This window comes from Cygnus olor, chromosome 19 (genome assembly GCF_009769625.2).
Source record: "Cygnus olor isolate bCygOlo1 chromosome 19, bCygOlo1.pri.v2, whole genome shotgun sequence".
In the NCBI taxonomy this organism is placed as follows: domain Eukaryota; kingdom Metazoa; phylum Chordata; class Aves; order Anseriformes; family Anatidae; genus Cygnus; species Cygnus olor.
The window spans coordinates 5,375,552-5,386,822 of NC_049187.1; the positions used below are offsets into that span (position 1 = coordinate 5,375,552).

Consider the following 11,271-nt stretch of genomic DNA (forward strand, 5'->3'; position numbering starts at 1 on the left):
TAGATAGAAAATGCGTCCTGTAGACCCCCACCTGAACATCTTGCAGTCATTCATTTCTCCAGCATCAATCATCAATTTAGACTCATTTTATTGGTGTATAATTTTACTGGTGAAGGGGAACCAGTTTATTTCTGTAGAAAGTGAAAGGCTTGCAAAAGAGGAGTGGGAATGTTTTAAAACTGGACCGTCCCATTCCCATAGACTAGGGGCAGCACCGCTGCCCTTGCAGCAGAGCTGTAAGCAGGGACACACACGTGGGGAACGTTTGTTAATGGGACCTGGCATCTCGTGTTTGCTTGCAGGGGCCCCCAGGAGACCTTGGTTTCAAAGGCATTCAGGGACCACGTGGGCCGCCTGGCCTCATGGTGAGTGGTTTTGCAGTTTGTTTGGTTTGGGAGGATTTTCTTCCATCCTCTGGCCTCTATTTCTGTGAGGCCACAGGGTGCTAGTTCACCAAGTGCCCATCAGCCAAGCTGCGGCCAAGGTGCCACCAAGAGCACGTGTACTGACCCACGTGTGCGTGGGGCACTCCTGCCTTTAGAGACCGTCATGCTTTTCTGACCGCTGCACAGATCGCTCCAGCTACACTGAAATCCCTCCGTTTCTGGAGTTTCTGAGGTTTTACATGGGCTGTGACAACCACACTGTGAGGGATTGTGTCTTCAGACCTGTGTTTTGAAAGGGTTTTAGTTCAGCTGCACAAACACCATTGTCTTGCTGCTGAAAAGCTGCAAAGGGACTTGGTGTCATCATTGAGTCTGCCGTGGTAAAACTGACCATCGGTTCCCACGTGGTGATTCATGGATATCTTTTCTTATCTAGGGAAAAGAAGGAATTATTGGGCCGCATGGCATTCTGGGTCCCACAGGAAGCCCGGTGAGTATCTGCCTTTCTTCTGCCTATAGTTTTTAGCAGGGCACAGTGGTTGAGATCCAAGATGCTTGTGGCCATCTTAACTAAATCTCAAGTCCTGCTGTAATGAAGGAAACAAAGTGATCTTCAAGATGAGCAGCTTGAGAGAAGCTCAAGATTTAGTCTCTGGCTGTATATGTAGCTGGGGGGATTACTAACTTAAAAGTGAGGACTAACTCTATTTAAGTGCAAGGTTTTGGATAGAGAGATCAGACTAGAAAACAAGAATGTTATTTTAGTTTTTCAAAAGCAAGTTGCCAGCTTTTCCAGAGAACTTGGCCTGGGGGGCCCCAGGGAAGAATAAAAAATAAAAATAAAAGATCAACAGAAAACCGATAAATGTATTAAACCGGGAACAGCTGGATTCAGAGAAGTGTTGAAAATCTCTGCCTGCCCCAAAATGCCAAAGGCACTGAACACAGACTAAAGTTCAGGTCAGTGCTTCATAAAAACATGAGCGTGAAGTTATTCAGAGCTCAGCACAAAGAGGCTGCTGTTGGCGGAGGTGAAAACCAGGAAGATGCCGGCAGCCCCGTGCTTTGGACACAGGAGTTACTTGTGCCTAAAGGCAGGCGAGCGGCTGCTCACGGCAGGCAGGGGCTGGGCACCTCCGTGCTGCATGCGGGGTTGCTTCCAGGGTGCTCTGCTCATTCCACGTTTCATCTCTGAAACGTCCAGGAATGGCTTTTTTTTGTTTTGGATGGAATGGAGGTGGGGAATAAGATTTATTTTGAGATGCACTTGGGTCCTTTCAAGGCGATTCTGGGTGGCAATGCATCCAAAAGCGAAGTTTGCAGTCACTGACAGACATCTCGTGTGCTTTCACAGGGGCCAAAGGGAGACAAAGGCAGCCGTGGGGAAATGGTAAGTGGGCACCCAGGGTTCTCTTGCTCAGGCATCGGGTCCCACGTGGGCGAGATGGTGCGCACACGCACCCACATGTGCTCATGGACTTACGCTGCTCTTAAAACTCCAGCTCACTTAACCCAATTGCCCAGCAAAAGCTGCCACTTGAATGATGACCGTGGCATCTCCAGGCACAAAATGCAGCTAGTGGCTGGAGGCTGTCCCCCTTGTGTCCCTCCCACAGGGACATGTCCGAGTGGTGGTGGTGCCAGGGCACTTCCCTCCTGCTGCCCCCATTCCCCTTCTCGCAGGGGCTCTGACGGATTCACACCTTCCTGTAGCTCCTTGGTGTTCTCAGCATGCAGGGACTGTGTTGGGTGTACGGGACACATGTTGCTCCTCTTCCTTGGGACCACAACACTGCTCCCAGTGCTTGGTCTGCACGCAGGGGCTCTGCCGTGACTGTACAGGGTGTAATGAGCATCAATTTAATAATCTTCTGACAGTTTCTTTTTTTTTAATTTTCCCTACAGGGTCTTCCAGGTCCAAGGGTGAGTATTTGAAATCACTTTTTCTGACTAATATATTTTATTTAAACAGAACAGGTGCTTCTAGCAAGTATAACACTGTGGGGTGGGTAACTGTCCATGCAGGGAACATGATGCGTACTTGGGGATTTGGCATTACTGACAGCTCAGGAACCAAGGGCTAGGAACAAGAGATACAGCAGGACTGGACCAGGTACAGACAGATGCACCCGAAGTTGGGAAATGGAGGAAACAGGGCCATGTCCTGTCTCCAGAAGGGTTTGAGGGAGAGGATACTGTAAAATGTTAAAAATGTGGAGGATTTCAGCAGGGAACAGACTCATTCTGGTGACAGCCACAAGAAACAGCAATGCAAACTGAAGACATTTCACTAACTGATGCCACTCTGTCTTTAGGGTCCTCCAGGCCCACGAGGACACCCTGGCCTTCCGGTACGTATACGTGGAAAGAGTTTGAAGACATTATTGAAACAAGCTGAAGGTATTGCAGCGATACTCTCCAGAGGGACTGTTCACTCATTGGACATTATAGCTTAGCCCCATTCCTCATGTGCAAAAACGTGTGTGTGTGTGAATGGACTAGTGTTTATCGCACTTTAGCCCAAACCATCTCCAAGTATTTTATAGAGACAGCATTGTTGCCTCCCTCACTCATCTGTATTGAGGGACTCAGGGTAAAGAGGATTTCAAAAGGATATAAATGAGCGTCTTTGCAACAGTGCGTGCCCATCATTCTGGCTGATGCCCCTTTTTTGCTTTGATTTCTAGGGACCTCCAGGAATTCCAGCTTCATTTGTAAGTTCTGTTTTCTGTTCATTTGTTAATGATGATAATAAATCATGCAGAGCTGAGGTGCTGTTGGGACATCAAGAAAGGCTTGCTGGGACCCTAAAGACACACACTCAGGTCTAGCAAGAGACGCTGTGTTAGCAGAGCAGGCCTTGAATTGCACCCCTAGACTGAGAAGTGTTTGCTTGCATCGGGGCATGTTCAGCTTCTCCCAGTCTCAGTTACCATCTTTTTCACCCCACACCAGCAACAAGACGGCTTTGGGGCTGCTTTCCAGACACTGATTGACTCCAGCACCGCGCTCAAGACAGAGGTACGGGGGTACTGTCGATCTCCTCCCCGGTCTGTGCTGGAGCTGCAGGCTGGTAACAGTCCCAGCCCTGCTCGTTCTTTGTCTGCTTGGAGTTTCTGTCCACAAAGCTCTGATTTGTCTGCTTCTTGTGGAGTTACCGGGGTTTGTGCATGCAATGAACCAGTTAGAGGACGCAGTTCTGCTCCGTTACTTGTGACGCTTCAAACCTCACGGCTTTGCCATTGTGACTTTGCCAGCATGGCAGCGATTCCCCGTGCAGGACAGTGCACAGTGTCACAGCTCGCTGTCACAGCCTGCCTTTGGCCCACGGAGTTTTCCCACTATAAAGCAGAAATCTTTGTGGTTAGAGCACCTCGTGCCCCCAGGGCACACCTGAGTTTGCCTCCTTTTCTCTCCAGAGTTACCAGCATCCAGACCTTCTCATGCTAGACCATGGAGGGGAGATCTTTAAGACTCTACACTACCTCAGCAACCTCATTCAGAGCATCAAGAGACCCCTGGGCACCAAGGAAAACCCTGCACGCATCTGTCGAGACCTCATGAACTGTGAACAGAAGATGAACGATGGTAGGAAGCCCCAAGTTATCCCTCCGTACTGGTCTCCTTCCCTGGGACCAGTAAGGCAGGAATCAAGACTTGCCTTTGCTTATGCACAGCAAAGTTAAGTTTTCTTGTTAATCCCCAAATCCTCTATTTCTTAGGTACCTACTGGATCGACCCAAATCTCGGCTGTTCCTCAGACACCATACAGGTCATCTGCAACTTCACCAACGGTGGGCAGACATGTCTCAGCCCCATCACTGTCTCCAAGGTACACACACACGACCCCACTGCAGCATTTCCCATACAACCGTTACGAAATGTTTACCCACAAGCATGTTCTCCCGGAACGCAGGACAGTGACCACTGTAACCCAGCAAGCTGCCTTAATCCGGGCAGCAGAGCGAGCACAGCTGTGCTGGTAGCATTCAGCACTGCTCTCATGCAGTTAAAAATATACCTATGTTGTTGACTCTTCAAGACAGAGCAGCATGTTTCCAGCAGTGTTTAATTAACCCATAACCTTAACAGAGGCTAGTATCCTGCAAACACGCTGCTCCCAAATGCTTTGTTGGATTAATTTATGTCCAGGTCACTCTCGCATTTTGTTGTCTGCCACTTGAAAAAGTGTGGTCAGCTTAAATACACAAGTTGCCGCTGAAGTGAATGCCATGGAATTTTTCTTGAGGAAGTAACCGTACCACAAAATACCAATGGCATTACCTGGGTTCATCTGCAGTGCCCACCAGAGACTGCTGCTTCACTTCCTTGCAGAAGCACATATTGAATTCAAGCACACATTATTTTTCTCCTACTTAAGGACCTACCAGTTTGTTATGAAAAATAAAGCACCTGCCGTGTCCCCATGCCAACTTTCCAGACTGACTTTGCACCTGGCCCTCATGCCCACACTCACACCAGAACCAGTTTGGGGCTCAGACATCCAGCACAGCCACCTCCAGACTTGCACAGAGCCCAGGGAACGCCTTTGCTGTTGCCTCTCGCAATGACGAACCGCTCTCTCCCCCAGCCCTGCTGCAGGGGGCACACACTAACGTCTCTGTCACCTTCACAGCTGGATTTTGACGTCGGCAGAGTCCAGATGAACTTCCTTCGCCTGCTGAGCTCGGAGGTGGTGCAGCACATCACCATCCACTGCCTGAACACCTCCGTCTGGCGGGAAGGCTCATCCAAGAAACCTTCGGACAAAGCCGTGCGCTTCAAGGCCTGGAACGGGCAGATGTTTGAGGCAGAAGGTCAGCTCAAGCCAGAAGTGGCAGCTGATGATTGCAAGGTACGTTGTCCTGAAAGAGGGGAGAGGTGGAGAGAAATGCCAGGCTGAACCCACTCAGTGCACGTGACAGGACTCAGGTTATGCCTGTGGTTCTTATTCCATGACCACCCCAAAAAAAGGGGAGAGAAGGGACTAAGATATCTGTTAACACTTTAAATGTCCAGTCCAGGGTGCTACAGGGTTCTCCTGCTAGGAAGACTGCCTTCAAAGAGAAAGTTAAAAATTGAATTCCAAATTTACACATTGTGTAGTTACATGGCAGAAGGGAGAATTGCCACCAGCAGGCAGTGGGCTCAGCTCGTGCCTGATGTCATGCTGCCATGGTAGCAGTGTGCCTGCATTTGGGCTTCCCACTGCATCACGAGTTTTATGATGCCATTTCAAGCTGTTTCCCTCAACGTGACCTGGATAAAGGCTATTCCCCAAAATGCTTTTCTAAACCTCTCACTAGACCTGCTCAGGGCTTTTCAAACATACACCACAGTGAAACTCACTCCTCTCCAGCAAGATCCACCCCACAGTAAACCAGCTTTCTCTGTCTTTCCCTCCTCCCTGCGCAGATCAAGGACGGACGCTGGCATCGGACTCTCTTTTCGTTTCGGACGCAGGACCCTCAGCAGCTGCCAATTGTCAACATCTACAACCTTCCCCCATCCGAGCCAGGAAAGCAATACCACCTCGAGGTCGGCCCCGTGTGCTTCCTTTGAACAACGCCGCCAAACCCGGGCTCCAAGGCTTTGACCCCACTTTTGGCCTACGTCTTCACACAGCATCTCCCACCTCTCTGCAGCAAGGACAGCTGGGCTGTGTCTTTTGGGTCAACTCTTGCTCTAGCCTTTGGCTCAAGGTCTCAAAAAACCCGTGATCTACTGAACTCAGCAGGTTGTGGAAAGGAGGAATATGAAGGATGTAGGGGAAGCGGGTATCAGTCGGGACGTGACCAGTGAAAAGGGATCAGGGGACTAGGTGTCGCAAGCGGTTCCACACACAAAGCTTTTTCCATGACCAAAGAAAATATCGAGAGAAACCTCAAGCAACTTGCAGCGTGTGGGTTTGTTTTTTTCTTCCCCCCCATTTTTGTCTTACCTGGTTCCTGAGTTACCAAATGTTCTTTCCATTGAAAAGTAATTAAAAGATGATAGAGCTTCCCTCGCAGAGCTCGTCGCTCCCGAACGGCCACGCGCTGCATCGGGCTCTGCCAGGCGGAGCCGCAAGTCAAATCTGACTGCTCTGCGTAACGGAAGCATTTTGATGTGCAATATTAGAAGAAACAAAATATATATATTATATTATTTAAAGCAAAAAGAAAAAGAAAAAAAAAAAAACACAAAAAAAACTAAGTTCCTCCTTCCATGGGTGAGTTGAACCAATGTCCCTTCTCAGGCGTGGCGGTGGGGTAGGGGAGAGTCCCAAAGCTGAAAGAGGGGAATGGAAGGAGGAGAGGGGAAGAGATTGGTGCTAAAATAGAGAGAGAGGATGGGCTTGTCTGATTTGTTTCTACCTCTCACTGTGAAATCTCTGGTGCTCTTAAAAAAAAGTGTGTTATTTTTTATATATGACTTTATTTAAGGTTGTGAAGGTGCTACAGTGTCTTGCCACAGGCCCAAAAATAGCCCATAGGACCGTCTCTCTAGGAAGAGGCGGTCGCGATCTACAGCTAAATCAGAGAAACACCTTTAACGGGATCTTTGCATCGCCACAGATGCTAATCCTGCGCAACAACTCAAAGCGCATCCAGAATAACTTACAAGCTGTTTTAAAAGCAAATTTGCCTTTTTCTTTTTTTTTTTTTTAAATCAGCACTTCACTGCTTTGGGAGGAGAGCGAGGGCTGCAGCTCACCCGCAGCCGCTGCAGGATGAAGCCTCAGAGTGCTGCGTGGGCCGGCTCCCAGGTCACTCACACGTTTTGCTGTAGCCGTGGTGGCCCCGTGGCCGTGGCGGCTCCGCGCGCAGCGATTCCCCGGGCTCAGCGCGTATTTAAACCCAGCTCTGCACCCTTCTGTCCGGGTCCCTCTGCCGAGACTGAGAGGATGGTACCTGGTTCCAGACCCCGGCTGGGCTTGGAGGGGTTTTCTTTTGTTAAGTTTTGTAGAAATCTAGTCTCTGTATGTAAATTTGGAGGATTTTTTTTTTTTTTTTTAAAGAGGATAATTATGGTAATCTTTAATTCTATATAAGGAATAATATTGATGTAATCGGAGCTGTACTGTATCGGAAACGCTTCAGTGCCTGTTTGGAGTTTTCATGTCTCATACGGACTACGGATTTTATTTTTTTGAGGAAAAAAAAAGAAAAAGAAATATATGTGCGTCTCTCTTGGTGTATTCTTTTTTTTACTACTGCCCGCTGGTTGGTTGCCAACCACCATTGACACAGGTTAACAGGATCCGTCTCAAATACCTCACCCTCCGCGCTCTGCCCCGCTCACAGATACCTCACCCCCGGCTCCCCGCTGCCCTTGTGTGTTTGTTCCCGGCTGCAGTTACCGTCTGTTCTCATTTACGCTTTTTTTCCCTTTTCTTCATTTTCTTTTTTTTTTTTTTTTTTGGACTTTAAATAAATATTTAAAACTGAGGCAATGAAACGGGACTTTTATGTTTGTGGTTTCTTTTGTTTTGTTTTTTAAACTTCTTCTCGGGAAATGGCGTTGGGTGCGAGGAGCATTCTCCACATCCAGGGCCCCCGGGCCCCCATCCCAGGGGATGCCCCAAATCCCCTTCCCACAGCAGCGCCCACCCAGCCCTCAGGGCGATGCTGAGCCCACGACAAAGCTGCGCCCCCACAGCTCCCCACCACCACACGTCCTCTGCTGTGGCCATCGGCACATTTCTCATCGTCATCCCTGTCCTGACAGTGCTGGGGAGCAAGAGGAAAGGGTGGTGGGGACAAGGGATGAGCTTTTTTTTCCTTGCTGAACCAAAAACTCACCTCAGTGGTTCCGAGGTGACCTTGGAAGGCACCGTCTTGCTCACAGCCTGGCCCCTGGGAGTTGTGTCGGAGCGTGCGGGGCTGCAGTACTGGGGCTGCTGCTGCTGGTACGCACGGCTTGTGGTCGGGGAGAAAGCAGTCACAGCGAATAAATAAATGTAACGCACGTGGTCGTGTGCCCACCAACCCCAGCCCCGTGTAACGCTGCTGCTCGTGCCTTCGCCTCGTGCCCCCAGCCTGGATTTGGCAGCCCAGTCCTAGCACTCCCACGCGGGTCAGCCCCAAGTGCTGGGCACCGTTACCGGCACCATGGCCCAGGGGCTGCGTTGGCAACCCAAGGCTGGGCGGAGACGAGCAGCAAGAGGGGAGAGATGATTAACAAAAAAAGTCAAATTTTTTTGGCTTAAGGGCAAAGGCCGTGGGCAGGTGTTTGCTTGCCCCAGGCAGGGCAGGTACAAAAGCCCCCAGTGGCACTCGCTGCCCCACGGCACTCTCCACAAACACACCTGCAGCCCGCAGCGTGCCCGGCCCGCCACCCGCAGGGTGAATTATGGCTTCCGAGAACAAAAGCCCGTAGTGGTGCAAAGCAGTTATTTTTTTTCCTTCACCTTTCCTGCCGGAAAAAATGCACTCTTTTGCCAGTTTAATTCCACTCACCTGCTATTGCTTCATGCCTGAGCAAACAGCCCAGTGGTTAAATAAGCACCTCGGGGCTGCGGCGGGGCCATATATAACAGTGCCGGCGCGCGACCACATCCCACCCGCGCAGCAGCCTCGCCGCAGCCCCCCCAGCCCCACACGGTGCCGGCGATGCTGCCCTGCCTCCTCCCCGTCCTCGCCGTGGGGCTGGTGCGTGCCCACGCGGCCGAGCCCCACGCCTGCGCCCCGCTCACCCCGGCCGTCATGGACAACGCGACCGTGGCTGGGGTAAGCCGTGACACCCGCGGTTCCTAAAATCCCTCGCGCCCACGCGATCCCCGGGGGAAATGAGTCCGCAAATCCGCGCTCTGCTCCTGTCGGCAGCTGCTGGGGCACTGGGTGTACATCATGGGCGCCTCCACCTACCCCCCGCACGTGGCCGAGATGAAGGAGCTGAAGTACGCGACCTTCGCCTTCCTGCCCGGCAGCCACGACGATGAGTTCAACGTGACCGAGACCCTGCGGCTGTAAGGACAGGACGGGGATGGGCTGGGATGTCCCCAGGGCAGCAGATGCGGGTCAGAGCCACCCCAGGCTGTGGATGGGGGCTCTGGTCCCACCGTGGTGGGGGACAAACGAGTGGCAGCAGCCCAGTTTGGGGCTGGGAGCTGTTACCCCACATTTATCCAAGCTCTGCAGCCCGCTACCAGCTGCCCTGCCTCAAACGCAGGGGAGGCGAGGGAGGGGGCCGCAGCCCGAGGACCCTCCCCAGGTTTATTTGGGGCAGCCTGGGGCAGGCGTGCCCCGTTTCACCACACTGCCCCCCCCCCCCCCAGGAACGAGACGTGCGTGGTGAGGAATGCCAGCAAGATCCTCATCTTCCGGCACAACTCCACCCTGGTGCATGGTAAGGCCGCAGCCCCCAGAGGCAGCGCCCCACTGAGCCCCTCCCGGCACACGTCCCCCAAAACCTGCCCTTTGTAGGAAAACCACCCCCTGCCCCGCCGGGCCTTTCCTACACCCACACACGGGTCTGGGGGCGGGGGACACCCCCAGCCCCACACACTGGGGACGCGCCTGTCCCCAGTTGCGTCCAGCTCGCCAACGCGGGTCCCCGCGCTCCCCGTGTCTTCCAGTGGAGGGGCAGGAGGCGTCCATGGCCGAGCTGATCAAGACCGACAAGGAGCTGCTGGTCCTGAAGCACAGCAAGGAATCCTTCCTGGGCCTCAGCCTCTCGGGTGAGCACGCTGTCCTGCACGGCTGCCGGCGGAGCACCCCCGAATCCGTTCTTTTCACCCTTTTTTTACGCCACCTTTCCAACAGCGCGGACGCCCAACGTGAGCAAGGAGCACCTGGAGGAGTTCCGGGCCCACCTGCGCTGCCTCGGCTTCACGCCAGAGGAGACCTTTGTCACCTCCCCGAAGGTAGGGACCCGCGGGTGGGACGGGGCGTCCCGGGACTGTGTGCCTAGGTGGGTGCAAGCTCCTGTCCCCTCTCCCCAAGGACGCCTGTCCCCCAGACGGCAAGGAGAAGGACGAAGCCACCTTGGCCACCACAGAGGTGTAACTGGAGTGAGCCCGCATCCCCCCCGTGCGTGGTCCCCAGCCCCTGCGTGGGGACGTCCCCCGGCACTTGGCTCAGCCTCGGGAGGTCCCGGCGAGTTCTTTTCTTCCAACGGAGGACCCACACCCACGTCCCTTTTCTCTTCTCACGTCAAGCAGGAATAAAGCCTGTGTGACACCCGCCTGCCGCCTGCCTTCCCTGCGCCCATGTCTGCAGACTGCACCCACACATGGGATGGGGCACGGGTGGGCACCACCCCTGGGTGCCCAGCTCGGACCCCGTCTCCTACCCAGTGTCAGACAAAACCCTGGGGATTTAGGGGATGGGATGACCTAACCCGCGGGCTCATTTCCATAAGCAGCCCCGAGGCACGCCAGGGAAGCTGGAGCCCCGAGTGCCTCTGAGCAGGGCAGAGGGGAGGAAAAGCCACCACCAGGTCCAGCCTGTGGGGTTTGGGGACAGGACACAAACAGAAACAGTCAGACCTCGAGCTGTGCCCTGCCCAGGGGTGTGGGGACAGAGCAGGGCACAGATGTGGCAGCACACGGGGGCCACCGAGCAGGACAAGTAAGGAGGTTGCACAGAGGGTTCAGACCAGGCACCGAGGAAAACCTGAAAGGAGCAGCACCGGGACAGCAATGCCGTGAGCGGCTGGCTGCAGATTGGCCCTGGCCTAGGGCTGGAGGCCGGGCAGCCTCCGGAGGCCATCCCAGCCCCGCTGTGCCGAGCACAGCTCATCCCCAGAGAGCTCCCAAAGCCCTGCACCCTGGCACGAGGCAGCGACATCGCCTGCGCCCCGGCGAGCGGCCCGGTTCCTCTCTTGCAGAGCCACTACAGCAGCTGCGTAGGGAGGGAGTGAAACAGGGAAATTTCAGGCAGATTTCACTTTTAAACGCAGA

General features: G+C 53.3%; 2 protein-coding genes across 3 annotated transcripts in view; both read left to right on the plus strand.

Moving 5' to 3' along the window:
- Positions 1-6,276, plus strand: part of LOC121057441 (collagen alpha-1(XXVII) chain-like) — a 154,265-nt gene extending 147,989 nt beyond the window's left edge. The window contains 11 exon segments of the mRNA XM_040531641.1: positions 303-365; positions 823-876; positions 1,741-1,776; positions 2,292-2,309; positions 2,702-2,737; positions 3,074-3,100; positions 3,342-3,407; positions 3,806-3,974; positions 4,109-4,218; positions 5,023-5,241; positions 5,802-6,276. Coding sequence (XP_040387575.1) covers positions 303-365; positions 823-876; positions 1,741-1,776; positions 2,292-2,309; positions 2,702-2,737; positions 3,074-3,100; positions 3,342-3,407; positions 3,806-3,974; positions 4,109-4,218; positions 5,023-5,241; positions 5,802-5,948 — 945 coding nt within the window. The 3' untranslated portion in view covers positions 5,949-6,276.
- Positions 6,277-8,902: 2,626 nt separating this feature from the next.
- LOC121057449 (alpha-1-acid glycoprotein-like) lies at positions 8,903-10,889 on the plus strand. 2 transcript variants are annotated; one of them, XM_040531665.1, is made up of 6 exons: positions 8,903-9,097; positions 9,194-9,336; positions 9,646-9,716; positions 9,946-10,047; positions 10,133-10,233; positions 10,313-10,555. In XM_040531665.1, exons 1-6 carry the CDS (start codon positions 8,981-8,983, stop codon positions 10,373-10,375), a joined length of 597 nt encoding a protein of 198 aa, XP_040387599.1. In that variant the 5' UTR covers positions 8,903-8,980; the 3' UTR covers positions 10,376-10,555. The 2 variants fall into 2 exon arrangements, with proteins under 2 accessions (XP_040387599.1, XP_040387598.1); XM_040531664.1 differs by having other exon boundaries at positions 10,133-10,889.
- The last annotated feature ends 382 nt before the right edge of the window (positions 10,890-11,271 follow it).